The sequence below is a fragment of the Prionailurus bengalensis genome, chromosome A1 (assembly GCF_016509475.1).
Source record: "Prionailurus bengalensis isolate Pbe53 chromosome A1, Fcat_Pben_1.1_paternal_pri, whole genome shotgun sequence".
Taxonomy (NCBI): Eukaryota; Metazoa; Chordata; class Mammalia; order Carnivora; family Felidae; genus Prionailurus; species Prionailurus bengalensis.
The window spans coordinates 110,218,204-110,245,447 of NC_057343.1; the positions used below are offsets into that span (position 1 = coordinate 110,218,204).

General features: G+C 52.2%; 1 protein-coding gene across 11 annotated transcripts; it reads right to left on the minus strand.

Annotated features, from left to right (window-relative positions):
• Nucleotides 1-577: 577 nt before the first annotated feature.
• Nucleotides 578-27,244, minus strand: SEPTIN8 (septin 8). 11 transcript variants are annotated; one of them, XM_043587536.1, is made up of 10 exons: nt 26,949-27,087; nt 15,221-15,341; nt 14,082-14,277; nt 13,560-13,740; nt 12,873-13,034; nt 12,192-12,288; nt 11,823-11,991; nt 11,458-11,590; nt 11,173-11,363; nt 578-1,901 (listed from the first exon to the last, which is right to left on the minus strand). In XM_043587536.1, exons 1-10 carry the CDS (start codon nt 26,976-26,978, stop codon nt 1,736-1,738), a joined length of 1,446 nt encoding a protein of 481 aa, XP_043443471.1. In that variant the 5' UTR covers nt 26,979-27,087; the 3' UTR covers nt 578-1,735. The 11 variants fall into 11 exon arrangements, with proteins under 11 accessions (XP_043443471.1, XP_043443428.1, XP_043443417.1 ...); XM_043587493.1 differs by lacking the exon at nt 26,949-27,087 and adding an exon at nt 25,015-25,134; XM_043587482.1 differs by lacking the exon at nt 26,949-27,087 and adding an exon at nt 25,015-25,132 and having other exon boundaries at nt 578-1,898; nt 13,560-13,746.

Below are 27,244 nucleotides of genomic sequence, written 5' to 3' on the forward strand. Positions count from 1 at the left end.
GAAAAAGTCCTTGTTTTTCCAGAACTGAACCGCCTTAAATCAAGGTTGAAGGAAACATGGTTGTAGCTATGGTGTTGCCAAAACCACGGGAGGTTTTGTGAGTGAGCCTGTCTAGTGCAGACCGGGAAGTTCAAAGACCTACTTTTGCTCTCTATGACAAGTAATCACCGTGGGGGTCGGGAACAGGAATGATAAGGATAAAAACCGTGGGTGAGTTCTTGCAGCTGAATGGGGAGGACGCGGCACAGCCCCACCCTCCAAAGCACCTTTGGGCATGAGCTGGAGTGCGTTTGTGGATCGAGGCCTGTTTGCACTGAAACACCATATTGTACACCTAAAATTGACCTCACACCATATGTTAACTATGCTGCAGTTAAAACAAAAACTTGTTTGCAGAGGGTGACCATGTGCCATTCACTACACGTTGTAATCACTACCTGGGACTTGACACATGGCCAAAATCTGACTTGGTGTTTCTGTCAGAAGCATTTTCTGTGGCATGTCACGAGAAGACAACTCTCCTAGGGTCACAGATGCCCGGTTCCCATGGATAAGAAAACAAGTTACCATGACATGATACAGGGCTTTGGCCTCTTTATTTTCTTTTTACAGTTAATTCCACGCATAAAAGACTTCATAAAGCACTATGGCTCTGGCTATACCCCGGGCGAGCTGCTGAGGGTGGAGCTGGCTATTTTGGACAGACTGCACTGGGACCTCTATACTGGGATACCGCTGGACTTCTTGACCATAGTAAATACGAGGAGTTTGCAGAGTCTGCCCTAGACTCGTGTGTGCCTTTGGAACAGCTGTTCACAACATAGGATGGCAAAGCACAGGCGTGCACACGTCCTTACACATACCACAGTGAGGTGACCCACAGGGCTCATGACACCCGTAAGAGGGAAAATGGAGATCTTAAATCCAACACAGTTCCACCAGACCCCCGCTTCTAAAAGACAATAGATTATAAAGATTTTTTTGACGGCACTGTTGTGGTGAGTTTCTCTTTAAATACACACTGCAAAAATATTTAACTTTCCATTCTATGAATACTGTACATAAAAAGCTGTCTACCTGTGCTACACTTTACACACATTCACTTAGCTGTCTTTATTCACCTACACACGATCCTTATTGAGGCTTTAGACCATATTGATCTGGCACTTAAAAAATATTGTATTAGTTGGTATTTTTTGAGTTGGGGAATGATGGTCATTCTTAAGGAATGATTCCGTTAGTAAGGCAAAATTATGCAATGGGAAATGTATGGGGTTTTGGTCGGTTAGGAAGCATGAAGATTAAATCACTAAGGGCTGTTTCATTCTGAAAACTGGCCATTGTTGCCAAGTTGCAGTATACAGATACAAGTAACTTTTCTGCCATCTTAATCTTGAATAGTATGCTTCTGTTTTTCAGAACTGAAACATTGTCATCTAGGTACTTTAAGCTCTTAATGACCATCCCAGGAAGCAGATTGTCTTTTCTCTCCAAGGTTGAAGCTCAGCTTGGCCACAGAATGAATATTAAGCTTCAAGTCCCTTATGGGGCCATGGATGGGAATGGAGGGGGTTGGGCAACATCAGATGCTCCCTGATGGAAATTTAACTTGTTTGCACTTTTGGTCATTGATATATGAAAGGTATGGGGTTTTCTGTTCTAACATTAAAAACCACGGTCTCTAGTTCCATGCCCTGGTGGTCCTGGGCTGGCCCCACGTGGTGGAGCTGCTGCCTCAGAGGAATCCTTCCCTCCACGTCGCGTCCCTGACCAGGCAGCTGCAGCACTGTATGGCGGGCCACCAGCTGCTGCAGTTCAAGGGCTCCACACTGGCCTTGGTCATCATCACCTTAGAGTTGGAGAGGCTCATGCCCGACTGGTGTACTCCTATATCTGATCTGCTAAAGAAAGCACAGGTAGACATCAACTTTGCCCTGGACCAGGCTCTCAGTTTTGCCCCTTGAGCTGATGCACTCTGCCCCCAAAATGGTACACATCGCCCTTCTTGGCCCCTGTGGGCTCCAGATGTTCTGGCCACAATGACTCTGTGAAGAGTCTACCTAAGGCCTAGGCTCTGTACACTTGGCATACCCTCTGGATGAGTATGGGGTACATGTTCCCTTCACTGGACCAATTGGGTGGGTTTCTTGACAGTGAAAAGAGCTTTATCTCAGTGGCAGCCCTTGTTGTCAAGAAGATGGGGTGAAGTCCGGGGCATGTGCCCGGCTCAGGAGGAAGCACCCCTGAGCTTAATATTGCAGCGTGTAAATCTCAGACCCCTCACCTTTTATCTGACTGTATGGTACCGGGTACTGGGGTACCATGAGGGAGGCACTGAAGGATCGGAATCTCTGAGTATGGTCAGGGTAAGATGGAAATGCATAGTTAGATGAATGACAGTTTTACTGAGGTTGGAGGTGGATGTCCCTGAGATGGTGGGGTTAATGCTCTTGAGCCAAACAGTTGGGCCTTCCTGAAATTACTCTGTGCTAACATTTAAGCACTCACTATTTTATTTGGAATGTAAAATGGTTCTGTTTCAAGGATGACTCTATTTTAATTACAGGTCAGTAGTGAGCAGTTGAGCCACTGCAAGGAACTTGTAAAGCAGCACCTGAGAAGTTTGTAGTCCTCTTCCTGCTCAGACAACTTTGTTTCACTTCCCAGCCTCTGTGCCCCTATCCTAGTACCCTTTAGAGCATCATGGCAACCCCTTCTTGCTGGGACGCCTCTAAATTCTAGGCTTTATGGATCCTGTAACAATAAAGGAAGAAGGCACTGGAAGGCAACTGAGAAAAAGCTCTCGAGTCTTGAGAAGGCAGTAAGGAGAAAAAAGGCAGGTCGGGGGTCCCTGTTGGGAAGGGTGGTCTGACAGATCAAGACCCTGCTCCCTTCTCTCCCATGGGTCCGAGACCAGCATGAATGAATGAATGGTCATACTGCACCTTGGTTTTCCCTTCTTCTCCAGCATGGACTGGTAGTGCCCCTAAGGGAAGTGGAGTCAGGCCAGCAGTGGGCCTTGCTCAGGACCGAAGGGCCGGGCTGGTTCTGACTGACCAGCTTGTGCTGCTCCACCTACGGAGCTGGCCAGGTTCTGTCAGCTTCCCAGACTTCTGGGAAGTGTAGCACTTCAAGTGCCAATGACCTTGCCCATCATGGCAAAAATGGGACCGTTTCTCCAAATGAATGTCCCCTGACTTGGCCCTGACTTAGGTCTTCTCTTCATAAGACCTGGATCATAAAGTATGCTTTGTTCAATGTACAGTAACTTGGTCAAGCTTCACACATGTTTGTCCTTTGTTACTCTTAAGCAAAGTAGTTTACTACCTTAGAGGAATTTTATGTTTAAGAATGATCTCAGGGGCGCCTGGGTGGCGCAGTCGGTTAAGCGTCCGACTTCAGCCAGGTCACGATCTCGCGGTCCGTGAGTTCGAGCCCCGCGTCGGGCTCTGGGCTGATGGCTCGGAGCCTGGAGCCTGTTTCCGATTCTGTGTCTCCCTCTCTCTCTGCCCCTCCCCCGTTCATGCTCTGTCTCTCTCTGTCCCAAAAATAAATAAATGTTGAAAAAAAAAAAAAAAAAAAAAAGAATGATCTCAGCAGCTGACCCCTGATGGGGAAACACAGCTCTGAGAGCTTTAGGTCGAGATGAACAGGTTCTGAGGCTGAGGCTGCTCCCAACATGCCACTGCTAGAAGGAGATGACTGGCACAGCCGTGAAGGAGAAGCCAGCTGTCTCTCGGACAGCAGGACACTACAGAGCCATTGTCTGGGCAGGAGAGTCCAGCAGGCAGAGCTGCCCCCTGGAGCTGTGTAAGCAGCGTCGGGAATACGAATGACAGAACCACACATTTCACAGTGATTTCTGAAGTCTTGACACCCTGAGCAGTTTTTTGTAAACAGGCTAAGCTGTGAGGAATACGACCTGCTGCTAGATGCAGAGAGGTCACAGACCAGGTAGACTATAACAGTGCGCGTATGAATCTCTACCTATTGTCCACACAAATTTGCCTGGTGGAGCTTCTGTAAAAATAAAGTTTAATTCCTTTCAACCTCATCAGAATCTTATTTTAAATGTATTGGATATCCAGCATTTAGACTCGATAGTCACATACACTTAGAATACCACCTCCTGGGTCCCAGCAACAGCTGTCTGTAGTCCAGCACCAATGGAGAGGCTGAGGCACATCCTGCTGCTCACGGCAACCCCTCCCAGGGCCACAGCTGCCCCCTGCCCCCTTCCTTGCGCTGGGAGTGAGGACTGGGGGCAGGGGGAGCAGGGAGTACGGGCTCATGCTGAGCACCCACCCCAGCTCTGGCTCTCTCTGACTTTGGAGAACTGCAGGGAAGTCTTGACCTCTTAACTAGGGAGCTCTGAGTGGAAGCTGGGTCCTCAACGCTAATCTCTCAGAGAAAGGAGAAGGTGGACCTGTGTGTGAACCCTGTACTGAGAAAAGGGACAGCCCTGCTTTAGTAAACAGTATTGCTCTTTGAGAAAGCAAACTTCTGCGTTGCCAAGTACCACTTGGGAGTTTGAGAAAAGTTTTTAGGCTGTTGAGGCTCACCTTGGGATTCCAGGTCCCATCTTCCTCCCTCTCCCTCTCCCTCTCCCTCTCCCCCTCTCTCCCTCTCCCTCTCCCCCTCTCTCCCTCTCCCTCTCTCCCTCTCTCCCTCCCCCTCTCTTTTTAAGCAACTCCTATCCCACCTCAGATCAGAGATTGGGATTGTTGTGGTGGGAGAAGTATGGACACGATTTGTCTTGCTTTTGTCCCTGTCTACAGAAGGGGAGGGATTGGTGAAGGACTGTAGCTGCAGAAAATGGAGAGGAGAGAAGACACGGGCAGATGGGCTGAGAACAGAGTAGGGGAGCATCCTGGGCCTTTTTAATACTTGTCCAAATATTACTTCCCCCAGATGGGTGAGCGAGCTGTACAATGCTGTTCCCTCTACCAATGTCACCTTTGTCTCCTCTGGTTTCCTGGAGGGTCTTTGTCCTTCAAAGCTCGGTGAAGACTTTGCTTCCCTGCTAGCTGACTCCCCACAAGGAGAGCTGAGCTGAACGTTCATTAGGGGTGTCTGCACACAAGTCTCTCCGGTGTGCTGTCACCTCTCTGACCTAAGTCCCCCTCTCCTTGTTTTGGTCTTCCCAGTGATGAACCTAGTGCCCAGTAGAGAAAGCTCCTCTGCAAATGAATCCACAAGCTTGTCAATGCTTCCCTCCAGCACTGGTCTGCCCTTTCTCAGCCAAATATCCACCTACCAGGGCATCCCACCTCTACCAAACCATCTCAGGTCCACCAACCCACACTTTTGTGTGTCAAACTGCACACTTCAATTGTGGCTACATTTTCACTATAAGTCCATCATCCCACTGGGTTGCCAAGTAGCAACTGTAGCTCAGGAATCAAGGGTACAGGCTACCAATAATCAAATCTCAACTCCACCAGTTACTAGCTGTGTGACTCTGGGTAATTACTTTACCTCTCTGCCTTACCTATAAAATGGGGGGGGGGGGAATATTACCTGATCTTGGAATTATTATGAATATTAGAGGAATTAATGCACGTAATGCAATTCAGAACAATGCCTGACACACCATAAGAACTCAGATGTTAGTTGTCCCATGTCAAGCCTCTTCCACCAGGATGTAAACTCTTAAAAGGCAGCCCTTCCCTTCTCTGGTGGCCTGCACCCACTCACGCACGCTGAAGATTGATGGACCATAGGCTCTCTCCTAACTATGACTCTTTCCTCCATCCCACACCCATTCCAGAGCTTTTCACAGATGCCCACAGCAGGAGTCACTATTGAAACACAACTCCTATAGAAGCTGGCCAACCCCACAAAGTTCACAGAAAAGACAAGCTGTGTTTTACCACAGTCGTAGCAGATTAATAGGCTAGAAAACATGTTAAATCAGAAAAGCTACTGCCCAAAAAAGACACCACAAAAACTCAAAATAAATGCAAAATTTAATGGGGAAAAAAAAAAGAGTACAAAGTGAATGGAAAGGAACAAAAACAGTCAATGTATGAAGGAGTAAATGAATTAACAGGTGAAGCAGTTTTAGAAAAGCATGTTAACGTAACAGACGAGCAAGCCACACTTCCCTTGGGCCTCTTATCCAGTAATATGAGCCCCACTTAACGAGCACCCACACACAGACACATGGAAACATATATGCAGTCAGTCTGCACAATTACAAACCACCTCCATTCGGGTTACCCATCACCAGGGTAACCATTCATGCCGGTTCGCCTGAGACCGTTCCAGCTTACACCTGTTGATCTGGCATGATTATTAACAGGACCTGCTTTCACTCTGAAAAGTCTCAGTTTGGACAATAAATTACATGATTCTACCCAAAACCAACGTAACTCATGAGAGACATGATCATAAATGCCAGCATGACCCCACTGACAGTCCTAATAATGCTAAAAGATGATTCTGAAAAGGAGAGGCAAATCAGATCCTGACTACAAGGGTCACATCCCGGACAGGGTAGCTTGTTAAATAACGGCACGTTTTAAGCTCATTTTGTGCATCAAGGATTAATTTGGTCTCAGCTGAAGATGATAAACTTACAAACACAAATAGCCCAGGGAGAGAAGGGTGGCAAGGCTCACTAGAGCTGATGGTACCTGTGGAAGCAGCTCAGACCCCAGAAAGTGTTAAGAGTGACAGGTCTCCCGAGAGATGCTGGGAAGCCCTGCACCCATAGGAAGGTAACCAGCCACAGTTCCGACCTTCCAGTATGCTCGAGCTGCAGCCCACAGGCTGTGGTGAATGGGTGGCAGGAGCTGTCCACTCCAGAGTCCCCAAATCGGCCCGTGAACCAGGAATCTGTTTCTTATATAACCAGGGAATCCTCTGGGTCACTGAGCCTCATCTTCAGAAATACATTAGCTGACAGAGGCGATCTTACAGGTCATGCCTCAGCCAAAATGAATACACTCTCACACATATAATCCCCCTAAAGTCAAGCCACCGACAGTCCACATGTGCCTTAGGTATACGCTGATTGGCCTTTTGAATGCCCACACTGAAGCCCCTTACAATCTGGATCCACCCCTGGTCACGGCATGACACTTCGAGCAGTTGCACTCCGGACATCCGTAAGACCTTCTCTGCTCCTGGTGAGGAGGACAAGGCTGCCTTTTTCCTGCTGTGCCTCTGGGGACACACACACGGCTCGCCCCTCCTCCCCACTCTGAATGGAGCCCCATCTCAGAAGGGCAGGACGAAGCCAGGACTTGGTCCCGGAAATCAGTAAAGCAGGCCAAGGCAGAAAGGGGGAAACAGCAATGGGAAGGAGGACAGAGGACATGAAAAACAAACGACCAATCCGACAATAAATTAGCGCAACTTCCCAAGGCTTCCGACTAGGGAGTGCACTAGACTGTGAGCTGCCTGAGGGCAGGGCTGCGTGTTATTCTGAGTACACTGTATCTAGCACAGTGCTCCATCAACATTAAATGAAATCCTTTCATCTACTCATTTTTATCTATTTCATCACACCATATTCTCAGCCCTGATACTCGCAGTGGCTCGCAGACCAACAGGAACATCGGAGAATCAATACTGCCAGTACTTCCTGACAATGATCCCCTGAAGAACGCAGTGGAGGTGGGAAAGCTCCTTGGCTGGTAGTGTTTTCTCAAATAGTCCACATACATCAGACACCTTCGTGTCTTTGCCTTGTGAGTCGGCCAGGAAAACAGAAAACAACGACCTTGAGATAAAAAAACGACCTTTTCCCGGCAGAGTACTCTTTGCATTTGGAATATGCAGGATTGGTTTGGGGGGGGGGGGTCTTAGTTGGAGTCAAACACTTAACACACACGTGGAGTGGTCCCTGTGTATGGGTAGCACCTGTGGAGAACACAGACAATGGCTTTGGGCTGCTGTTCCATTTACGTCCACATTTAAAACACTGCATGGGGTCTCCTCCGTGTCCCACTTTCATCCATAAAGAAATTCCAAACACTGTCATCACAGGATGTTTATTACCCACCTCTCCCTAAATATTATAGGGATACTTTATACATAAGAAAGGTTTAGAGATATTTTTAGTTTTTAAAAAATGAGGGAATCTGGGTTACTTATGAAAATAACGGGAGAGGATATTATTTGTCTTTACGCTTGTGCCAAAATAAAAATTTAGAAGTATCTTAAAAGTTATTATTGAAATTAAGCTCTAGGTTAGAAAAATTAAACTGAGGGGGAATCGAGCGAATTTTGCAGCATGTATACCAGACCACGCGGCCACACCTAGGGCACCGCATGAGTTGCCATCTTGACGCTGAACAATTAGGCCGAGCATCGCCGGCTGGGGCCTTCGCTAGAGCGGCACATAACTGCTCCGTCAAGGAATAGTGACACTGTAAATGGAAGACCAGCCACTGGCTCTGAAAAAAATAAACCTTGTCAGTTTTGGATTCCAGCATTCATGGCTTTGACGTGTTTGCATAGAGAGGGTGGCCCACCAGGCCCAGGGCAGCCTGGGGGTGGGGGTAGGGGACAAAGCAAGGCTGTAAACACTGGAGTCTGTACCGGCTCCCAGTCCATCCTCACACCATGTTATGGGAGAAGAAGGGTCACAAGGTGTAACTCAAGCAACTTAACACATGAAAGTCTAAAGTCCGCTCTTGACATGTAAGTCTGTGCGTGCGTTAACTGAAAAATAAAAATAAAACAAACAAAACAAAAACAGACACATTAAAAGATACGCAGACGACCAAATCAAACAGAAACAAAAGACAGCAAGTTGGCTGCTGGGAAAGGGCAGTCAGTTTGGCATTTGTGGCGAGCAAAGCAGAGAATTTGCTTTAGTTTGTGGCATTCCGGGCTGAGGGTCAAGATCTGATTGGGAAGTAATTTTGCAAAAATGGATTAAAATCTAAAGACTAAGTATAACCAATCAAAGCAATCCAACTCAGTGGTCATGAAAAACCACCCCCAACCCCGAAAGCGCTCTTCACATACCCCATTCCCCTGACCAGGACAAGAGGAAGGGGCACTCCAGGCCACCTCACCTACCCAACTCCTGACCTCACAAGGCCAGCACGGGAGGAGAGGTCTCTCCCGGAGGCCAAACTGACTGAAGCTTTCTGGCATGTCCAGCAAGCAGAAAAGACCTGTTTGCCAGACCCAGGCCACACTAGGAAGGCAGGGAGACCCGACACCACAGATGAACTCTCACCCCGAGAGCTGTGCTGGTGCCCTTGCAGCCAGCCTGCACCCCACCTCCTGGCCCTGTCCTGGCCACACGTCCATGTCTTCAGTGTCTGAGTAGTTTCTCCATAGTTTATCTCCTAGGAGATTCTGCCTGTCTTTTCTGAAACAAGATGGCCCAGACCAAGCTGGCAGGGAGCAGGGCACAGTCTCTTTAGATGCCAACACCTGGGACGTAGACCCACACACCCCTTTCCAGGAGAAACTGGATTCTTAGCCACTAGCTTGAAACCCACAGAGATTCCAATTCACAGAGCCCCAAGGCTCACCAAGCCAAGAGCTGGACATGGGGCTGGGGCTGGAAGCAAACGCAAAGCAAAGAGCGAATTCACATGGTTGAGGGAAATGTGGGGCTAGGGTCCTCCCTGGGGACAGGCAGGGGGTTATCTCTGCCAACAGTGCCAGCAGATGGGGTAGGACACACCAGGAAGCAGGATGAGGGAGACTATAGAAAGGAGGGAGGGGGAGGGTCTGTCCCAAAGCAGAGGACAGGCCTTAGGAATAAGAACTAGCATTCATTCCTAAATGCCTGGCTTTGTCCCCCTCATCTCTCCCAGGGAGCAGCTCAAGAAGTTTTTTTTCCTCGGATGTCTCTGTGCTTATGTGCCCTGGGGGCTGTGTGTGTTGGATGACAAGTGCCTGAGTCTGTGCATGTGACAGGGCTGGAGTGAGAGTAAGACTGTGTGCATGGGTGTATGTGTGTTAGGGAATGGCAATACTAGGGGCGGGGAGAGTGCTGATGCCACAAGCAGCATCCCAGAGCCACGGCTGGCTACCCACTGCATGGCCTTAACCACAAGCCTCCACTGCCACCAGGGAAAGAAGGGCTTGAACACACACATTCCCAAACATTCCTAGGAGACATGAGTGTCCAAGAAACTCGAGAATGAGGACAAAAATGGAATCATCTGCTTAGTTCCTCAGCTGACAAGCGAAAGATGGTATCTGACCCAGGCCAGGGGCAGGGAGAAGCAGGGATGGACGAGATCCCACAGCATGATGAGGTACGGGACACTGAATGAAGTAGTGTGGAGGAGGGAGACCCCCTAGGAACCAGGGCATCTGGACTCTGGCTGAGAGTATGGAAAGAGGCTTTGAAAAAGGCTGAGAAGAAATGACTCGGAGTTGCCCCCACCTGGCCAAGAGGTTCACTGCACTGCGGGAGGCTGGAAGCCTCCTGTCCTCCTCTCTCTTCCAACTCTAACTTCTACTTGAAGGGCAGCTCCTCTCTGGAGCAGGACTCCCAGAGCCCCTTCAGGGAGCTGGTGTCCTTCCTTCCACCAGGCAGTGAGCAGAGTGCCCGGGGGCCAGTGCTGCCTGGGCTCAAGCATCCACCTGCCAACCAATGCAGGTCCCACATCCACTGTAGAGACTGAGGGGGATGCACCACACTGCCCAAGCAAAAACCACAGGAGATTCTGGAATCTGGAAATGCGGACATTCACGGGTCCTGCCCCTCTCTGGGCTTGAAAGACCTTCCCTGAGACCTCTATACCCTTTTAGGCCTGTGTGGCCCGGGCTTCACCATCCCAGTTCTGAGGGGGCAGCAGGAGGGGGAGAGAGAGAGAGAGAGAGAGAGAGAAAGAGAGAGGGGGACAGGAAGAAAGAAACAGACAGAGCCTGAGACAGAGCCAGGAAAGAGAGAGACAGAGAGAGAGAGAGGAATAGAGAATCGGGGTGGGGGGGGGAGGGTAACAAGGGGTTACCTGTGCAAGACAGAGCATGCACAAATACCCAGTATCCTGAGATATCAAGCTCACCAGTGAGAAGAAAAGAAAGGAGGGCAAAAATGAAGTGGGAAAGCGGGTGGGACTGAGAGCCAAATGGTGACTAGGCAGAGCATGGGCGAGAACCAAAGTAGACTCAAGGAGCCAAGAGTAGGACAGAGTGGGTGCCCAGGAGGGAGCAAGAGCCAGCGTGGGCAGGAGGCCCACCACCTACTTCTTCTTGTCCTTGTCCTTCCTCAGAGGCTGCTGCGAGGTGGCGTGCAAGGCCTGGGACTGCAGGGCCTCCACCGCGGCCTTCCTGCGGTTGAAGGCGCTAGTCTCCTCCTCCAGCTCCCTGCGCTTCTCCTCCACCTTGCGCTTCTCCTCCTGGTGGACCCGCTTGAGGTGCTCAAACTTCTCATGCAGCTGGGAGCAGAGGAGGAACAGGGGCTTCCTGTGAGCCTGGCCAGGCCCCGCCCTCCCTCACCTGGCCTCTCCCAGACCTGGAGCCCACACGTACCTCCCTCTCCTTCTCCTTCAGCTCCAGCTCTGTCTCCTTCACTTTGTTGACGAACATCTGCCTCATCTCTTCCTCCTTCCTCTGCAGCTCACTCAGGAACTCCTTGCGCTTGGCCTCGTAAGTCTCCTGCAGACTGTGGAGACGCACAGACAAGAGGCCAAGGGTGGGATTGCAGCGGGATGGGATGGGGCAGAGCCGGAGAAAGGGGATCACTTGGGCAAAGGAGGGGTGTGGGGGTGCCAGGGTCCCCACGCCCCTCCCCCTGGCTCATGAGACACCCCCCCACCCCCACCAGGCACAGCTGCCAGCATGGCAAGTCTGGCCGTGGCTGTGGAGATGGGCTCACACCCCACGCAGGATGTCACCTGAAGGGCTGGCTGTCACCATCGCTGTCCTGGAAGCCCATCTCCTCCAGCTTGCAGCGCCGGTACAGCTCGTAGTGCCGACTGTGGGTCTGTTCTCGGAGGTCCTCCATGTTCACTCTGATCAACATCTCCCGGAGCTTCACAAAGTCACAGTGGTTCTCATTCTCCACTGAAAGCACAGGGCCCGTGGGGTATCAGGTGAACACACACACAGGTGGGCACAGGGAGGAAAGGACACAGGAACAGCAGTCAAGTGTTCCAGGCCGACTCCATTGGCAGCACAGGCACTGGACAGTCAAAGGGAGGACACAGACCAGGAGATTGAGTTTAGGCCCACCACCTGGGGATGTGCTCCCTCTAGTCACTTACCCTGCACCACTCCCCATGGGTACTGCCGTGCTCGGACCAGCTTGTTCCCCACCTTCACCTCCTCAGTGCTGCCTACCACAGCGAAGGGCAAGTGCGCCTGGAAAGGAGCCCAAGTATGAGTGAGCACTGGGTGGACAGACTAATGGACAGACCCTCCCTCACTATCCTGGACCCCAGGGAAGGGATGCCACACCTGAACAAGGCGTGGCCAGATGCTTGCTTCCTGGCTCTCTTTTGGAGAAGTATCCTAAGGCCTCCAAATAGGAGACCGGGCTGAACCTGCACCCCCATCTTCCTCACATTTGAGGGGTTCTTTCAGACCTTGGGCTCCCTAGGGGCCATTAGAAGCTCCCTCACAGGACCTGCAAGCCTGGCTTTCCTCCATGTTCCCAAGCTCTGGCATCTTACCTGCTTACTCCTACAGGTTTCAGTTCCTGCCCTGCATCCTTATCTTGTGAAACTTAAGCATGGGAAAGGCCCAGCACCAGCCCAATACCCAATTCCTCCCATCTCCTGGCCATAGGATGTAGGACTGGCTGGCTTCCAGATGCCCACCCACCCGTCTTTCCCGAATCCTGAAAATCCTGGGGAATCCTGGGGGAGCCAGAGTCTCTGGGGCTGCCACAGATCTATGCTGGCTCCAAGCCCCCTCTGGCCCTGAGGCCAGTGCCCAATGCTCACGTTCATGACTGCGTTAATCTCGGCAACAGCCTCATCATCAGTGGGAAACTGGTAGATCTGAACCCCATTGCTGACCAGCTCGCCCATGATCTTGATCTTGAACTTGTGGAGCTCACTCTTGGAGATGGTGTCAGCCTTGGCAATGATGGGAATAATGTTCACCTGCCAGGATGAGGGGTGAGGGGCAGCAGGTTAGTTCTCCCTGACTGTGGACAGCCCTGCCCAGGCCACATCCCCAGGCAGAAAGGCAGAAGGTCAGAGACATGGAGCTGCTCCCATGGGCAGCCCCAGCCTGAACCCAGCCACCTAGGGCCTTTCTAATGGGTGGTACCAATTGACTATGGGGCTTCTTACAGCCCTGCTTCCCTCAAACCACCATCTAGCCCTAAAAACTAGTCCTCTGGGCAAACCCAGCTTTGGTTTTTAAATAAGAAATAATTCAGCTAGAAGGAAGGGGCTCAGGACCAGACTAAGGAGACAGAGCTCTACAGAAAGAACCCAGAGTGATGAGGGCCCACTGGAGCAGTAGGGAAAAGGCAAGAGAAAACAGGACCAAGCCCAAGAGCTATCTGCAGGCCCCTAAGCAGCAGAGCCCCTGAGGACCACAGTAGACAGTCACACTGTAGCCCCCAACTCAGTGGAGGACCATGAAGCCCATGGAACAAGTTTGGGGGGCAGGGTGTGTACCTTGCTGTCTAGTTTCTTCATGGTCACCAGATCCAGGGACTTGAGGGAGTGCCCAGTGGGCGTGATAAAGTAGAGGCAGACGTGGACCCTCGTGTCGTGGTAGTCGAAGAGTGAGCGGCGGATCTTCAGCTCCTCCTGCAGGTAGTTTTCAAACTGCGCATCGATGTAGTCAACTATGGGCCTGTAACTAGAGACAGCTCCATCACTCCTGAGGCAGGCACTGAGCCACAGGGCGCGGGCTGCCCCCAACCTGCTCTCTGTAGGGACAAGCGGCTTCAGTCTGGGGTTCCCTGTCTGGGTACAGGTGGCTGACCCTGTCTCCTAACCTCCAAAGGGGTCCTTGGGACCTCAGGTGTTCCCCAAGAGGCCCTCCTCTGGCCCCCCATAGAGTGGAGGGCTTGCCAATTAGTGTGGGAGCAGCTAGGAATTAAGGGTGCTTGGGCAGAGCGTTAGAACCGAGCCCACCATGGGGGGAGGGGGGCGGGGATGAGAGTAGGCGGGGCCGCCCTTCCCGCCTCTTGCCTCTCATCCTTATTGATCTGATCCCCAAAGCCCACAGCATCCACGATGGTCAGCTTGAGGTGCACGTTGCTCTCTTGGAGGTCGTAGGTCTGGGGCCGCAGGCGCACACACTCCTCATGATGACTGGCTTCCTCGGTCTCGAAGGTCGTGTTGAAGAGTGTGTTCATGAGCGTGGACTTGCCAATGCCAGTCTCCCCTGGGGAGCAAGGAATGGAGGAGATGTCGAAGTTTAGAAACAGGACTGTCCCTGGCTGCTGGCTAGGATGGGTGGGGCTTGGGCACCTCAGCCTCCACACAGAAGAGAGGGGTAGGCCTCCAACTCCATCCCTCGCTGTCCCATCCCGAGGAGCCACCCCTTCTTGGTGGCCTCAAAAACGTGTGGAAGAAAAAGCCAAAAGGCTGACTTGGACATAAGCCATGGCTATGTGGGATGTGAGAAATGTTTCCTCAGGGTGTGGGGAAGAGGCAGAGCCAGGCAGCTGTGGGATCCACTGGACATTAGCCTCTGCTAGCTTCAATGGGACCCATCACCTGCTCTGCACACCATTGTTCCTGGGCTGGGGCTGGTCATGAGCCAGGGTCTAAAGCCATCAGTGGCCTCCTGTTCCAGCTAGCTTTATCTGGTTCAGGACAGGCTGCTTCCCGAGGGGCACCCACAGCCCAGCAGATGCCAGGGCTTAGGCACCTGCGGAAGGTGTGGCAGAGCTCTTTGTACCGTTGGCCTTGAGACCCATGGAACCTCCCAGAGCCTCCCTGTTTGGGGCTGTATTTGTTCAGATGCGTGCCAGAGCTCTCGCATGGTATTATAATAGGACAGTCTTGTTTACCATAGTGTTCTTAATACACAGTAGGAACAAGAGTGAATGTTTTAAAAATAAACACACAATCTAAACCTCTGTGATAAACACTCTCAGTTTACAAAGCACTTTCACAGCCCTGATCTTGTTCACTCTTCGAGGCAACTGGAGTCAGGCCCCCAATATCTGTCCTTGACCCTGGCAGAGACACCAATCAGTGCCTTGCCATGACCCTCAAAGTGTCTCTCTGCCTAGGAGGTCCCTTGTAGCTCAACAAGTGGACAGGGCACAGAGCTCCATCCCCTGTCTGAGGCTGCCCCCTGGCCAGACTATGACACGTACCCACGCAGAGGATATTAAAGCTGAAGCCCTGTGTGACTGACTTGCTGACGAGCTGGTCCGGGAGGCTATCAAAGCCCACGTGGCCACCAAGGGAGAGGCTCCGGGGCTCTGGCTCTGCATTCTGCCAAGAGAGAAATAGGGCAAAGCAGTGAGCCCACCGGGGAAGAGGGGCCACGTGGGGAGAGGCTAAACCCCAGTGACATGCACCACCCCTGCCCTTGCCAGAATTCTCAGCAAATCTCAGGACACAGTGTGAGTCTGCCAGAGCTCCAACTCCAGGACGAGTTTCCACACAGGAAGCCCAATGTGCCTCAGGGCCCCCGATCCTGTCCTAGAAAAGGGCTTTCACCCATGGCTCTTCTCTACCTGGGCTGGCAAGTGATACCTGGGCCTGGGGCATCTCCTGGCACAGATGGCCCAGAGAACCATCTATCCTGGCTGCCATCCCTGAGGGTTCACCAGTCCTCCTGCCCAGGAAGAGGCCCCAAATGGTTCTCCCATCTTAAATAAAGATTTCAAGAGGCCAAGGTTGGAGGGTGTGTATGTTCCTGTAGCCCCCTCTCAGACCTCACAGACACTCCTACTGAAGCAGGATTCAAGCAGAGGCAGGCCTGGTCTGACCCCCTCACACCTGTTCTCCATCAGGGGGCCCTCCCTCATTGGGCTGGGCTCACAATCCTCCATGTGCCCCCCTTGTTCGTCATATACCCAAGCATGGAGTGCACAAATGGGCCCTGCTAAAGGGGCTGGTGCTCCCTCATACCCACCACTGGGTCTCAGGGCTAGTGTCTGAGGCATTGTGACTGAGGCTTCATCCCTCCTGCCTCAGCAGTGTTCTCTAGGGATTTCCAGGCTCTGGCTCATACCACCCTCCCACACCCATTCCAGCCCTGGTTGTTTAGACAAAGGATTCTGGATGAGAATATGGAGGTCTGGCCTCAGGAGAGAGGCAGGCAGCAGGTCCCGAGTGAGCTAGGGCCACTGGAGCTGGCCCACAGCACTATAAAAAGAAACCAGCAGGACCCGAAGCAGAGGGTCAAAGTCAGACTCCAATTTGTGCGGATAGTTTCTCTGCTTCCCTGGGAATGGGGATAAAATGCTGTCCTCCGAAGGAAGGTTCCCAGGCTCAGCCTTCCCTGGTTTGGCCCTCTTAGGGCGCTGGCACCAAACAGCTCCAAGTTGGGCAGAAACACGTCTCCTCCATTCTTGAGCCCCTCTGCCCTGACTGCCCATTAGAAAGAGCAAAGACGGGGAAGGGCAGTGAGTGTGAGTACCATCCTGCCATCCTGCCCACAGCTCCAGAGGGGAGGAAACAGGCCCAAATGGAGGCAGCCCTAGGAGCTACTGCTCAGTAGACAGTGTGTGGCTACCAAACAGTGGATACACTGGGTGCCTATCCTCCTGCAGAGTGATATCCTCAGCACCTGAGCACATTCTGACTTCTTCATAGCTGCAGCCTGTTGACTTAGCCTGAACCCCTCCAACCATTCTTTCCTCCCCACCAGAGCCCCTGGCACACAAACTCCACCCTCTCTCCTTGACTAATAATGTTCCCCCCGCATCCCCACCCCTGCTTAGTCACTTTAGCCTTTTATCAATGACAGCCAAGTGTGTGCCATGGCAGCCTAGACTCCACATGGACCCTCTGGGCAGTGGTACTATCTCCTCAAACAAGTCGGGGTTACCCCTAAATCTGCTCTCTGATAACGCTCTCTGTGCAGAGCCTCTGCTCTTACAGCTGACCCTTTCTCCATATCCCCTGTCGCCAGGGAATCGTGTCACAACCTCCCCACTCAAGCCCAGGTTGCCCCCAGGGCTGCAAACATAAACCAACAAAGAGGCCCCAAAGGGAGCTTCCTCTCACTGGTGCCCACATCAGAAACAGTTAATGGAGCATAGAATGTGCTGGGTCAGGTCCAAACCCCACACACATGGCATCCTAGGCCCTCACGGTCTGAGGCCTTCCTCACAGGCTCGGCCAGGTTACCTCTGAATTTGTTCTCCTAACAGAGTCCGCTTCTCAGGACTCCAGAACTCACTCTCCCTTTTCCCCGGCACCTGCTCTGTCCTGGCTCTATACACCTACATTCCAGACCCCTCACTTGGCTGTGACCCCATTTCCATGCACTATTAGTCGTCCTTTCTTTATGCATCCCGGTTCTCCAATTCTTCCATAAGCTCCCTGAGGTTGGCTGCAGGCGGGGGGAGGTCAGGCTTTCTGCTCTTCCCACCCTCCCACCACGATGCCCAACATGCTAGACAATGCTGCCATTTATAAACTACTGAACACTGTCTTCAACTGCTGTGGCATCAGGGGCATCTGCCCACCTCACACAGAGCTTCATTATTTAGTCTCGGTTCCACCTGCTCGTGGCAGCTTAAGGATCAAATGGGGGACAGAACAGGGAGTCTAGAGCATTTCTCTTTGCAGGCGAAACAGAAAATCTCCAAAATTTAAGGCGTGCTGTGCTTGCAGAGAAGGCTATGTGTTTATTCATCCTCTTCTTCCAAGGGTGACACAATCAGGACGCAATCCAACATCCTGTAGCCTGCCGCCAAAACCCATCCCGTCAGCTGTGTCTGGGAACCACACGCGCGCGCACACTCGGCCACAGAGTCCTTGCACAGAGACAGAGGCCATCCTGGTTCTGCATTTCCCCCACTTCCTCACAGTTCCAGGCTTCAAAGGCTCAGAGCAGCACTCGGATGGGGGCTCTTGCAGAAGTCCACCTATCCTCACTCACCTGGCCCTGGCTGCCTTCAGTCACACAACACTGCTCCCTCTGGAGAAGTGTGTGGAGTACAGGGAGGTGCTCATCCCCAGATTGCTGTCCAGGTTGCACTCTGTCACTCCAGGGACCACAGGGCTGAGGCAATCAATGCCTGCTCAAGAGCCTCAGGGACCATGGGACTATTGATCTCTAGGACATGTGTGCACACACACATGCATACACACAGAGGAGTGGCCTCTGGTCCTGAGGAGGGCAGATTGCTGTTCCCCCTTCTCAGGAGACAGATCTGACTTCCTGACTCTACCGAAGTGTGACTCTCACTAATGCTAGCCTCTCTGATCCTATATGTGTAATCAACAACATGTGATCCAAGGTGTGCTGCTCACTACCAAGTGCCTGGACCAGGTGTCTTTGCTGACCCAGCCTAGGAGGAGCCAGCAGCCCCCAAAGCATCATCAGCATGTCTCAGTTAATACACATTAGAAAGAAATTGCAGATCTCCCAATGGCTGCCTGATGACCCTACAAATGCCCTGCAATTTGCAGCTAAGACCTCAGCTCCAACTCTAAAGGTAGGTCCTAATAGTCCTGAGCCAATCATCAGCATGATCCCATGACTGGCTACGTTACAATCAGGTGACCCAGGATGAACCTTTATTATCATCTTATAACCATTAGGGGGGCTGGAATAACACTAAAGCCCACTCAGAGGACAGCAGCACCAAGAAAGTCACAAAAAACAGAAAGCCAGTCTCTGCTCTACCTCTGAGCTTTTCCCTTTGCCCCCCGCCATATCTCCCCTTTACTGCTTCAGCTAGTTGAGTGGGTCCATCCAGTCCTTGCAAATGAGGACATCTTGACTGCTAGGGTTTCCAAAGTGAGACTCGGAATGCAAAGGAACAGAGAGAAAGCAAGGAGCGTAAGGAAGGGAAGGAAAAAGTGTAGAAAGTAAAACGTCTCAGTGTTTACAACCAAAGGAATGAATGAATGCCAAATGATGACACAACACCTCACTGAGGACCACCCTGTGTGAACTAAGCCAAATGGTTTACGGTCTCCTACACAGCCCTTCCCCACCCTGTGTGCCTGACACCACTATAATTCCCATTTTACAGGTAAGGAAACTGAGGTGCACAGACACCAGAAAACAAGTCGGAGCAGAGCCAGGATTTGAGAGTAGCCAAGCCCTTGCCCTAAACCACCGTACTACACTACCTCCCCTATTCTTACAAGGCCCCTGGACTCCTTCATTCAGTCACTCAGCACACACGCGCCAGTCCTGCCTGCCAGGTGTGCCAGGCCCTGGGATGGCTGCCAAGGAAAAAATGAGGACACCAGATCCCAGACCTCAGGGGCTCAATCTGACGCAGTTTAAACTCAAAGGGCTACAGAGGCCAGGCAGGTAATGTAAATGAGTGAAGAGGAAAAAGTACAGGAATAACAACAACAATGGCACTAACAGTTGTCAAGAGCTTACCATGTATGACTCTGAATGTCATCTGGCCCACACATCAGCCCTATGAGGTAGGCTGTAATATCACCTCCATCAGACAGATGAGACAATGGAGGCTCCAAGAGATGAAGTCATTTGCCCATGACCACAGTGCTCAGGAGGGTGAAGCCAGGATCTGCACGGAGACAGTATGACTGCAAAACCCACGCTTCTAGCCACATCACTCCGTGGCCTGCTGGCTGAAAGACCTGCTGACTTGGCTGAGTGTGGGGTCCCTCAGGGAGAGGTTAGGAGCGCCAGGGAACTGCAGAGCCTGTGCTCAGTCCACAATGGCCGTGGTTCTGCAACTCCAGCCAACTGTGGGAACGCAGGCCCAGTGCTGCCAAATCTTAACGATTTTTCCAGAGAATCCACAAATCTAGATTTTTACGTGCAACGCCCTAATTCTGAAAGGTTGGCAACCAACACAAACTGAGCACACCACCGAGGCCCAACACAACCTGTCTGAGGGGTGTACCTGGTCCGTGGCCTGACAGTCTGCAACGCCGTGTCTGGTAGGAGAGTGAGGTAGAAGGACAACACACTCGTGTCTCCATTCTTGGGGCACGGAGACCAGCAGGAGAGAGCTCCGCAGGAGAGAGCTCCGCCGGAGGGGCCTTCGGCTGGACAACTCACCTCCCTGGCCTGCTGGCTCAGGGGGCTCCAACTATCCTCAAAGCTCCAGAACAGAGTTGGCAGCTCTGAGCCCTACATACACAATGGGAAACTCCACAGGACCATTATCCCCTCTCTAATCACTAACAAGCTTTTGGCTCCTGAGCCAGGCCCCAGGCTTCTGTGTCATCATTTCTTTGGCACATCAAAGACAACAACCAAAATAATAACTGCTCAGGCCGGCTGCATTCCTCCATGCCCGACCATCCAGAACAAAGTAGAGAATGGCATTTTGTTATACAGCCCAGTGGATAACTAGGACGTCATCTTCCTGACCAGGAAACGCTCGCTCCGAGCTTTCTGGAGCAGCCCTAAATGCCAGCCAAAAGGAGATACTTCTTTCACCATGAAGAGAGGTGGGTTTGGGGGAGAAACCATGTCTGATGGCTTGCCCACACAAAAACAGGATTTTATCCAGAAGAAATTGGAAATCTGCTGAATGTGTGAACCAACAGAGCCAAAGAAGCTGTGAGTAGATAAAGAACCCTGAGATCAAACCTCCCAAACTAGGCTGGTCTTTGGGATGGGAAGAGAAACGGTAGCCCACTGGAAGTGCACCTGACTCCTGAATCCTGGACAAAGAAGAGCTCCCCATCCTAGGCCTTCCACAGAGTTCTCTGGTGCCTCGGTCTTCGTACAGTTTTCTCCCGCAGGCTCCTAGGCCTAGAACCCACTGGCCTAAGCACCCTGCTAGGCAAACAGGAAGCCCACTTGCCAGGAGAGCTCCAGCCCTAGGGAAGCCCTATTAATTGTTGAGCAATGGACCCACGAGTCATTGCACCACTGGGAGCCTTCCCCACCCATGTTCCTGGCACAGACTATCCAATCCACAGCTCTAGCTACTCTAAGCAGCCTGGGCCTTAAATAGCCAGAGCAGAGGCTGCTGGCCAGAACCCGTGGTCATAGCACAACTGTCCTTGAGTCTGAGAGGAATCCTAGGAATTTTCCCAGGAAAGGCTTAGGCTCACATCCCAGGATTCCACAGCAAGCCTCTAAGCCCAGGTCAAAGGTTACGGGAAATAACCAAAGGGATGTGTGCAGGAGGGCAGGGGGTAGGAATGTTGCTATCCTGGGCCAGAAGGGAAGGATAGAGGCAAGATACACCTATCCACAATCAAGGGAATACCTAGGAACAAAAGCATCTCTCTCCTAACACAGCAAAAAAAACCTGGGGAGGAGAGGTGCCTGGGTGGCTCAGTCAGTCATTAAGACTGACTCTTAATTTCAGCTCAGGTCATGATCCCCGGGTCATGGGATCAAGCCCCACATCAGGCTCTGTGCTGAGTGTGGAGACTGCTTGGGATTCTCTCTCTCTTTCTCTCTCTCTCTCTCTCTCTCTTTCTCTCTCTTCACCTCTGCCCCTCCCTGCTCATGCATTCTCTCTCTCAAAATAAATAAACATTTAAAAAGAAAAAAAACCTGGGAGAAGACATGAGCATAGACCAAGCAGCACGGTGGCAATAACAGCACCAAGGTAGGTAGGCCCCAGGAGGAGGCCACCATCACTCTCAAAAGGCCAGTCACCCCCTCCTGCATCCTGGGAAGTGAAGGGACTTTGGGTGCAAAACTACTCCCAGGAGCCTAAAGCCACCCCTATACTCCATTCTCTCACCTTCCCTGTCTCACTAACAGGCACTTTCCTCCCTCTTCATGCAAATAGAAAGCCAGGGCCACTGCTTAGTAATATGGGATAATTTGTTGCATACTTCTCATGACAAAATCAGATTTCCAAGAAGCCATAAGAAGTTACCAACTTCTGGGCCCAACCAGCTCGCTCCAAGCCTAGGACACATACCTGCTTAGACTGTGTTGTGCTATCTGAGAAGGAGGGGTCCATCCCACCATGGAGCAGATAGGAGAGACACTCTGGGCCTCAGAAGCTACTGGAAACTCATGAGTTCATACTGTCCCATTTGGCTCAGGGACTCCAGCAACAGCTCCCACTGCTTTGCAGTTGGGAAGCCATAACTGATCTGGACATCACTGGAAGGAAACAGACTATGTTCCCAAGTGAATGAGACCCCACCCTTAGAAGGGGGAATGGGGACAGCAAACATGACCCTCCCCCTCTCCAATCCCAGGATGGATCCCGGTGATGGGAAGGGGCAGAGAAATGCAAGGGCACCAACAATGGCCAGTGAATACTCAGGGCTGCTGTATTATAATTGTCTGTCACTTGCTCCATTCACGCCAGCACCAGGTTAAGTATCAGGCTTGCACCCTGGCCCCACAACCAGGTCTGGAAAGTGGACTTGAGTCCATACCCAATGGTCCTTCTGAACCCCAGGCCCCAGGGAGCCCAGACCTAGGAGGTCCCTCAAAGAATAGTTTGAAACTATGATCTGAAATAGACCCTAATTCCCTCCTCCCCTGGTTCTATCCCTCTAATGTGTCCTCCAGCATAGGGGCCAAGAATTGCCTGGAAGCCATGTGCTCTAAGGACGAGAATATCTAATTGCCTCAAGACCACCCAGGGCAATTAAAGTGAAGTTACAGGGTAGTGCCTGGGTGACTCAGTGGGCTAAGCATCTGACTCTTGATTTTGGTTCAAGTCATGATCTCATCATTCATGAGATCGAGTCCCACATCAGGCTCCATGCTGATAGTGTGGAGCCTGCTTGGGATTCTCTCTCTCCCTCTCTCTGCCCCTCCCCTGCTCATGCTCTCCCTCTCTCAAACAAAACAAAACAAAACAAAACAGATTAAAAATAAATAAATAAATAAAATCAGATATCTTAAAAAAAAAAAGTGAAGTTACAGCCAAGATGTCCCTTGCCCTATTCTCCACCACCTCTTCCCAACCATGGTTCCTCATGTGAGTCCTGAGGATACAGATGGTCCCAGCAAAGAACACTCCAGCTCTATCATGATGGCAAACTGCCCTTAGAAAATATCCTTTCCCCATGTGCCTGTGTCTCCCTCCTGACCTACACAGCTTCACATTGGGTTGTCTGGCAAAGTTTGAGCCTTGCGAGCCATGCCTGGGGATCTCAAGACCCGTGTTGGAAGCACAGGGGCAGGAAGGCTGCAGAGGCTGCAGGGGACACACGGAGGCCAGTTAGCCCTCAGGCCCTTTGCTCTGTCATCCTGCAGTTGCTCTCTTCCAGTAGCTGGACCCGAGCCACAGAGACATTCATGGTAGTTAATGCCCCAGTACGCACCTCCACCTAACCCATCTTAGGGCCCCAAATTCAGAGGGCTTTACCTTCTCTGTCATCTCAAGGGTTACTTGGGTGCTGGGATTGGGTCTCAGGTCCAAACTTGCCAATGGCCAGAGACTGCCATCCTCACCCAACCACAGGCTGCTGGTATCAACAACCTGATGGGCACAAAACATCCAGAGCCCTCTATGCCACCCAAAGCTTTTCACAAAAGTCAGGCCCTGGGTCAGGGCCTCCATCCATTTTCTCATCTTGTTGGCACTATAATTAGGCTCCTTCTTGCCACCTTTTCTGTTCCGAGCTTAGTCAGTCCCTTATCATGTGCTCCCTTGCATCACCAGTGCCTTCCCACCAGCCTCCCTGCTCTGACCCATTCCAAACAAGACCCCAGGCAGACCTTCCTAGAGTTGACATCCATAGCAAGGCCCGCTGCCCATGAGGGTGGTGGGACAGAGCTGCAGCCTTGCAGGTGGTGTTCACTGATGATCTCTCGACACCACCAGGGCACTGAGAGCTTCGCAGACATTCCTTGCTGTGCTCTCATTTCTCTCTCAGAATGGCTCAGCAAGGAGGTTCCTGGCCATTTTTACAGGACAGGGAGATACCAGTCCATGAAAGAGCCCTACTGCGTGAGAGGGTTGCCTCCCACACCCCTTCCCACCAGCTTTTGATTCAGGGAGGGAAGAGGCACTCCTTGGATAGCCTGCTTCTTGGAGAAGTGTCAAGATTACAGGGGTGACAACGGAAGTGACAGATGGTGCTGGGGATAAAGCAGAGATGGCGGGGGGGGGGGGGTTGGGGGGGATGACTGGCTGGGAGGAATGCCAGGCATGAGGCTGCCATGCTCACGCTTCTTCCCTCTCCCCCTCATAGCTCCGCATTCCCCCAGCCTCCCTTGCCTTGGAGTTTCAGCCCTGCGACATGAGATTCTGACAGAAGGAACACAGGAGATGGCCATGGGTGCAGGAAAGTCTGGAACCCATTAAGGAGTCTGGGACCTAGGAAGGAGGAGGAGCAGAACAAGAGTGGACAGGAGTTGGACTGCTCAAGGACAGCAAGAGGCAACAGAAACTCCCCAGAGCGCTGTCCCAGACATACACGCCCAGGAGATGTCAACCCTAACCCCGTGGTTGACCTAGGATTGAGCAGGGCTAGACAAGATGTAAAGGCTACTGATCCTGTTTATATCATGCTATGTGGGCAATAGGAACCCAGCACATAATGACCTTGAAGTACAAACTCCGTATGCTCATCTAAGCTCCAGAACGGGACAGTTCCCAGGCCCTCCAGGGCTGGGCTGACCACCAAGCCAGCCTGGGGTGGGGGCTGGGAGGCAGTGTAGACCTGCCAAAGCTCAATCAAATCATAGCCTCATGGTCAATGCTTAACACCAAAATCAACCCTGAGGCTGGGAGACATCTAAACAGATCTCCAAACATGCCACAGACTGCAATTAACCTTACACAAACTCTTTGAAGAATATTAGTATGGTTGGGTCCATTTTATAGCAAGATAGAGAAAGAAATGATTTTCCCAGGATAACAAGCCAGGAGAGCAGAATGGAGTCCAGACTCTGAAATTCAGGCCAAACCCCACCCAAGGTCTCCACCCAAATTCAACCCCATACAAGTCCTCCCAGGAGGCTGCCGGCTCAGAGCATGGAGGGTGTGGAAGGCGTCCACCCAGCCAGCTTAACCTGACATAGTCACCAAGGCTCCTGGACAGCCATACATACATGAGTCAGTCCTGTCTCTGTGCCTTGGCCCACCATGGAGATAATACCCGAAATCCTCACAGAAATGCCAGAATGGGAATCTGAGGGAAAGGCCTTTTCCATTCCACCTCCTGGAAGTGCAATCAACTCCCTCAGCTCAATTCTGAGGACAATCTCTGGGTGTGCAGTGACAGGAGCCCTAGGGAGGGGACCATGGAATGGAGCAAACTCATTTTCTGCTGCCTTCCTATACAGAGGACCAGTTTCTACCTCCACATGGACACTAGGTATCATGTGACATTTATTATGTCCTTATCACATGCCAGACCTTGCTCTACGTACTTCACCAGGATTCTCTTGCTGAATCTGCCCAATAACCCGAGGAGGAAGGTAATATTTTCATCCCATTATATAGATGAGAACACTGAGGGGTTAAATAATTTTCTCAAGGTCACATGGCCAATAAGTAGTAGCCTAAGATTCATATCAGACAGTCTGATTCTAGTTACACTGCATACCGCTCCCACCAGCAAGACCAACTGTTAGGGTAACCTCTGACCACAGACAAGACTCAGACATAACTTTCTGGTCAGCTGGACACAGAAAATGTACACAGACACACATGCACAGATGCACAAACACTGCCAGATCTCTTGGCCTCCATCTCATCAGCAGGTCTCTTAGGATTCAGAGACTGCCCTCCTTGGGTACATAAATTCCAATTTATAGTGCAGGGGTGAGGTAAACCTCTGATTCCACTCCTCCTGTATTTAAACTTACTTAACTGACACAGCGCCCCTTCCTCAACGGGAATAAAACACCTCAGTCTAGAATTATGAAACTAAGAGCTCCTGCTTCAGTTATGCATATTTCCAAAGTAGACCAACAAATGTATTTTCAGATTAAAGGGAAAATTTACATACACTAATTCAGATGACAGTATTTATAGCATTAATTACATAAGTCCTGACTCCCTTATTTAGCCCCAGAACCAATTCCTTATCGGTCACATAGTCAACATTTCCCCCTCCCCCCCAACAGCTCTGGGCCCTCCCTCCCCCTTCCCGCCGACCAGGGCCTCACATGCTGGCAAGAGGACACAGCTTCCTTCACTGTCACAGCCCAGCCTCTCAGACACACCCAGATCCAGCCTCAGACACCAGAGGACAGGCAGACACAATCCCCAAAAGGCTCCCCTCCCCCAGGTGAATTATAAACACCTTTAGAAAGTTGGCTATTGGTGGGCTCAGCCCTATAGAGACCCCTGCAGGGACCACCCGAACCGAGAGCCCTGCAGAACGCATTCCGACTGGGGCCCAAACAAACATCCACTGGGCTGTATCCAGAATCGCTGGTTCCTGGGGGAATGGCTGCCTCAGACCAGACCACTGAGGTGGGACCTGCCTGGAATCGCACCCGGGATCTGAGCGCTTAGGCGGGGAGTGGGGATGGGAGAGGAGTGGAGGGGAAGGCAAAGAAGGCCCAAGGTCTTCGGGATCCAAGTCTGCAACTCATTTGAAAGACTCCCTAGGATCCTTTGGGGTTTCATCTTCACAGTCTGTGCCCATCCAACAGCACCTGCGCGGCTAGGAATCTCCCCCCCCCCCCCATCAGTTCAGAAATACCCCGGGAGATGTGGGGGTCCGGAGGATCCTGGATGCCCCCCCGCCCCCCCTCCCCGGCCTCCGCGGCTCCTGGGCCCCCAGTCTGTCCTCGCACCTGGTCCGAACCAGGCAGGTATTTATTTGCTCCTTCCCGCGAAGGGGGTCTGTCTCTCGTGCGCCCAAAGTGGACGCCCCCTCCCGACGCCCCGGGACCCCGCGCTAGCTTCTCGAAGAGCTCGTTCGGGTGTCCCCGAGCTGACAGCCCGCCCGGCGCCCCCCGCCAGCTGCAGGGCGGCCCCTTCCCAGCGCCCCGCGCCTCTCGCGCGCGCCGCGGCCCGGCAGGGCCCTCACCGAGAAGCGCTCCAGGTCAGTGGCCGCCATGGCTAGCTCCGCACCGGGCGGGCGGGCCGGGGCGAGCACCCGGGCCGCGACGGGGACCAGCCGGCTGCGGGACGCGCTCCGCCCGGGCGGCTGCGGCTGAATGGATCCAATATGGCCACTTCCTGGAAACTCCCCTTGGCGGCGGCGGCGGGAGAAGTCGCGGAGCCGCCCCCGCCCCCGCCCGCGGGACCGGCCTCCCCTCCCGGCCCCGCCACGAGCGCAGCCCGAGCCCCACTTGGACGGCCGGGGGTCTCCGCGGCGAGGCG